The 5,802-nt window shown below is 41.7% G+C and overlaps 1 protein-coding gene across 1 annotated transcript; it reads left to right on the top strand.

The window, feature by feature from the left end:
* The first annotated feature begins 4,724 nt into the window (after positions 1-4,724).
* On the top strand, positions 4,725-5,408 carry LOC150039997 (igE-binding protein-like). Its single transcript, XM_090327477.1, has one exon. The coding sequence runs from the start codon at positions 4,725-4,727 to the stop codon at positions 5,406-5,408; it is 684 nt and encodes a 227-aa protein (XP_090183603.1).
* The last annotated feature ends 394 nt before the right edge of the window (positions 5,409-5,802 follow it).

The following is a 5,802-nucleotide window of genomic DNA, read 5'->3' as shown; positions in this document are numbered from 1 at the left end:
GAATGATAGATAAATTTAGTCCTAAAGGAAATCATCTAAAATGCCCTGGAGTATCTTTTATACTTAAGAAATCATTTTCAGGGCAAGGTAGCACATATCTGTAATCCTAGACACTTGAAAGATGTAGGATGTGTGGTCCAAATATTAACAAGACTTTATCTGATACTAGATGAGCACTCTACCACCAGGCCAAACTCCCAGCCCCAAAACATTGGCTATCTTTAAGGAAAGGTAACAGATTGAAATAGCGTATCAGAGATGTTCTCTGATGCTGAGAATCAGGTATATAATTCTGGCATTTGTTCAAACCATTGGTAAAAGGATGGTCATGTGATGGGATGTTACACATTAATAGTTTCCATTCCTGGACCCGTGACTACCTCATTAGTGACTCCACTAATGGAAGAGTTATTGAATTATCTGGTTTACAACTTCTGTACTACCAACCATTAACATGAATCACAAGCATACATTTTGTGACCATTTAGAGACAACTTGTCCTTATTTCTCAATTTTCCATCTCCCAGGATTCTGAGTTTACAGCCCCCCCATCCAAAAGTTGTAATTACCCAGAGACATGCGTATTTAACAGCTATGCCAATCATAATCTACTTAGATCATTTCCTTCTGTCTCTTATTTTAGAGAAGCACTTGGGTAGCTATAGATTTTTTTATCACATACTATCATGATGACTTAATCTTTAGGGCTGAATGGTGGTACACATCATAAGAAACAAAGATTAGGCAGTCCAGAACAAACGTTAGTGAGATTCTGATTCAACTGATAACCAGATATGGTAGTGAGCACCTGAAATCCTAAGCAATAAGGAGACATAAAAAAGAGGATTCGAGATGTGACAAAAATAGTAGAGTGCCTTTCTGGCAAACATGAGATTCAGACTGCAAAACCCAGTAGTCCTAAAAACATAAATAAAGTAAGTAAATAAGACTAAGCATAGCTAGACAGAAAGTAAAGATATGAATTGGGGTAGAGACCACGATACAAGAGATTTAGGTGGTGATAGTGCAGGCCAAGGGCCTCCTTTCTCATCATTTACCATGCCCTACACAATCAACACCATGCCCAGATTGGTGCAGTAAAGAGCTAGTTCCCACCCTTTTAACTCAGGATGACAATCCCTTGTGTAGTTATAAACCACTTGGGCCATAAGATCCCCCCAGAGTGACCTTCAGGTTGGGTTAACTGTGGACCTGCTTATCTCCCATTTGGACAATATCCATAAATCCTAGTACTCCATGATGAAGACCTTAGTCCTCACATCCACCCTAGGTGCTCCATCTCCTTTCCATCCCCTAAACCTTACAGGTAATATAGGTCATGCCAGACAACAGTTAGTACTTCTCACTTGTGCGCATATGTGAGAAGCGGTCTGCCAATCGCTTCCCACCCTCACCTCCACCTCTCATTAAACTTTTTCCTTTTTTCCCTGTACCTGAATGTCTGCATGGTTCTTGGAACAGTCTGCATATTATCTAACAAGTGGTGAAGGTTATTTGGTTAAATTTTAGTGGCGTTTGCCTTGCCAAAATGTATCATTCTGTCTTCTTAAAACTTTAAGGATCTGATAATACCCCACATAATTCATTGATAGTAAATAAAACTAATACTATCCCTGGAAGCACTTTTGAACAGTGATCAATTCTCAGATATATAAATCATGACTTGCTCCTGAATTCTAGAGAAATCCTTCCCACTGTGGCATTTCAGAAATTGATGTAGAAGGAAGATGAGGATGAGGAAGAAAAAGAAACTGAAAGAAGAGGAAATGATTCACACACATGGAATCTAAACCTTTCAAATATAAGAGGACACTATTGTAAAAGATGGATTGTTATGGAAGTTTTAATGTAATTGTTAAAGGTGAGTAATTTGTTTTCATGACCAATCATCATAATTATGATTATGTTTCTGAATTCATGTTATGTTATTTACTAGAACAGACATGAGTTGTTAGTCTTTTCATACTAGATAATAAAATCGCCATCAACAGGGAAATTAAAGACCAATCTAATACCCTTAGAAAAATATCTTCAATTTGCTTATAAAGTTGGGAGTGTTAAAAATTCTTCTTTCCAATTTATTGAGCAGGATCATCTTCTTTTGAGCTTTACTTGCTTTGAATGGCAGTGTCTGAATTATTCATTCTTAATTATCCAAGAGAAATGAAATCTAAGAGACAGAGAAAAACTAAATATGAAAACTAACATCTGACCAAGATGGTTCAAATCTCAAACCTGCCATTAGCCCTGTCTTTCAGAAAGTTTAATAATATGAGTAACACCTTGTAAAATGCACAGCACTCTGCAATTTTATTTAAATGAATATGTAAACTCTCTGAACTCATATGTATAATTTTCATTCCTCTGTTCATTTTATGACAATAACCTACTTTTAAAAATTAATATGATTTTCAAATCCTGTAAGATTAATGTACAGAAAGTAAAGGAAGGCGGGATGGAAGAAAGACAGAATATAGAAAAGAAAACACATGGCAAAAGAGTGAAGGAAATTGAAGTCCAAACGTGAATGGACTTGGAATACAAAAACGGGCCACTTATTAAACATGTCTTTCAAGTATTTCTTTTCTGCTTTGTAATCCAGTCTCTAACATTTTGTGATGCTGGCATTGGTACCTAGCAGTTATTTTCTAATTAGGGACATAAAGTACAAGGTGGGTCATATCCCTTCTTGGCTACTTCCTGTCCCTTCCTGATTACTTCCTGTGGGCTTCCTTTTACCCACTGGTTCCTGAGCATTTCATCATCTTGCAAGGCTTCTTCACCCCAACAAATTTTCTTGCTTGTGCCTGCAGCTGAAGCCACTGATGCTTTCTATTAGTTTTTCTGGCACAACATAATGGTAAATCCCCAAAACTGGTGCTTCTGTTATACAAAATAGTTTTGTAATGTACTTTTGTATAGTATGTTCACTTACAAATTTGTGCATGCCTAATAATGGATCCCTTTAAACTTCATTTTTTATTGGTTCATTTATTTTTTTGGTCTGGGCACAGTCTCTAAGATTTGTTGTTCAAAGTCTTTGAGACAAGAGTTCACCAGCAGTCCTCGGGCTCTCCAACAAAGATTCAAAGTGATGGCCTCTCTGTTTCTCACTACTTAGTTTCCTTTCAACAGTAGGAGTTTAATTATTTCCTATGATTATGAATACCATAAGTAGAAAACTGTGCTACAATGAATATGGGTATAGAGGTGCCTTTGTTATATTTTGATGTGTAATTTTTCTGATAAATGACCAAGAGGGGTATAACTAGAACATAGGATAATCTTGTATTTAGATGTTGGAAGAATCCACTGATTTCCATAGTGCTATCACTATTGTGGGGAGCTGCGAGGGCTGCGCCTTAAAGATGGCGCCAGTTTCCGCCTTCCGCCATCCCGACAGCGAGTGCTCTCTGTGAAAACAACTCCTTATATGGCTAAGTTTTGGCTTCTGGCTTGCTTCCGCGTAGTTGGCCCTATTGGCATCTCCCACGTGGCTTTTCAGGATTGGCCAGGCGGAGGTCATGTAAGACCAGGGATATTCCTGGACGAAGAAGAAGGAGAAGAAGAAGAAGAAGAAGAAGAAGAAGAAGAAGAAGAAGAAGAAGAAGAAGAAGGAGGAGGAGGAGGAGGAGGAGGAGGAGGAGGAGGAGGAGGAGGAGGAGAAGGAGAAGGAGAAGGAGAAGGAGAAGGAGAAGGAGAAGGAGAAGGAGAAGGAGAAGGAGAAGGAGAAAGAGAAAGGAAGAAGCTTGTTAAGGGTTCCTGAATAAACCACTTGGAGAAGAATCCTGTGTCACGTCTTCCTTGCTGGTCGAGGCGGAAGCAACAAGTGGTGGCCCGTATGGGGAAACACTTATACGGAGGATTCAGAACTCCTTGTGGTCAGGGCGGTGCACCGGAAAGTTCCCAGGTAAGTGGGAATCCGCGATCAAAGCGGGCATAGTTCTGGGCTCTACTCTGTAGATAAGAGAGTGGCAACCCGGGGAGAAACAAAGATAAAAGAAGAGTGAAAGCGTAACAAAGTGAAAAAAATTTTTCTTAACTGAACATGGGCGCCACGACGTCACATCCAATTTTTCTGGCCCTCAATGAGCTGCTGCGTTCTAAGGGGCTGAAACTAAGAAAGCGTACACTGCAAGGATTTCTTAATGAGTGTGAAACTGTGGCTCCTTGGTTTATTGTATCAGGGAACAGTAGCTTCTTGGAATAAATTAGGGAAGGACTTGGACTTTGCTTATGAGCAAGGCACGTTAAAAGCTGGAGTTAGAACCATTTGGAAAATGATTGGGGGGTGTCTTCAAGACCAGCGCTATTGTGACGCTGTGGAGAATGGTCAGTCGGCGCTAGAACAGCTGCAGGAGGAAAGATCTGAAAACTCATACAGTGAAAGTTCACTTAGCGAGAAAGGGAAAGCGTCCAGAAGACTTTACCCCGACCTGTCTGAGTATAAAGAGGAAGGAGGGTCTGATCTAAGCAGCTCAGAAGACGATGAGGAAGTACAGGCCTTGATACAACAAATGCGGAAGACTCGTTTAAAACGAGAGAAGGGGAAGCAGAGCAGTTAGTGGAATATAGGGGAGGAGGCTCCTGAGAAAAATGTAGGGGAGGAGGCTCCTGAGAAGGATCCTCCAGCCGCTGCCTCAGCACCCTTTAATCCACCTCCTTATCAGCAGGGGGCAGTTGGTCACACATTTTGCCCCGAGATGTGGAGGACAGTTCACACAGAATTGGCTTGTCCAGTTTTTCAGGACCAAAACCAACAGAGATATCATGAGCCACTTGAGTTTAAAGTGGTTAAGTCCTTGGCTGAGTCAGTTCGAACGTATGGCATAACTGCCTCCTTTACAGTGGCTCAGGTAGAGGCCTTGAAGAGAAATTGTATGACCCCTTCTGACTGGGCCGGACATACTCGTGCCTGTTTGAGCCCAGGGCAATACTTGGACTGGCGAGCTTTTGTGTTGGAGTTTTCCAACGAACAGGCAGCAATTAATCAAGAAAATGGTCATGGACCCTGGGACAGAGACATGTTTCTGGGGCAGGGAATATTTGCTAACGTTCAAACAGGGTATCCACCGGAAGTGTATGAGCAAATTAATGACATTTGTATTAGAGCCTGGAAAGCCTTGCCTAATGGAGGGGAAGTTAGTGGCAATCTTACAAAAATCCTGCAGGGGGCCACCGAACCGTTTTCGGACTTTGTTGCTCAGATGGTTGAGGCAGCGGGGAGAATTTTTGGTGACCCAGATAGAGCCATGCCCCTAGTAAAACAACTGATTTATGAGCAGTGTAACAAAGAGTGCAAGGCTGCTATAACTCCATATAAACATAAAGGCATAGAAGCATGGATGAAAGTTTGTAGAGAATTGGGGGGGGGGCCCATTGACTAATTTTGGCCTCGCTGCAGCTGTAATCCAGCTCACTAGTAAGAAAAGCAATGCATCTGGAGCATGCTTTAAATGTGGAAAAATGGGACATCTTAAGTGAGATTGTCCAGAACAAAGAGGAGCTGGAGGAACAGAAAGGACCCAGTCAAGTAGACAACCTGTACTCTGTCCAAGATGCAGAAAGGGCAAGCATTGGGCAAATGAATGTAAATCAGTAAAGAATGTAAATGGACAGCCTCTAGGCCACCCTGCCAAGTCAAAAAAAGGCCAGAGGGGCCCACGTCCCCAGGGCCCGCAAATATATGGGGCTGTAGAGAGCCAGAGCGAGGGGGCGCCCCAGGAGAGATGGCCCACCCTATGCCATCCCAAGGACCGCGGAGAGCCACTGCAGGTTCAG

Source organism: Megascapheus bottae, unplaced genomic scaffold (assembly GCF_031878675.1).
Source record: "Megascapheus bottae isolate mThoBot1 unplaced genomic scaffold, mThoBot2.hap1 HAP1_SCAFFOLD_43, whole genome shotgun sequence".
Lineage (NCBI taxonomy): Eukaryota > Metazoa > Chordata > Mammalia > Rodentia > Geomyidae > Megascapheus > Megascapheus bottae.
This window is presented reverse-complemented; position numbering and strand designations above follow the sequence as displayed.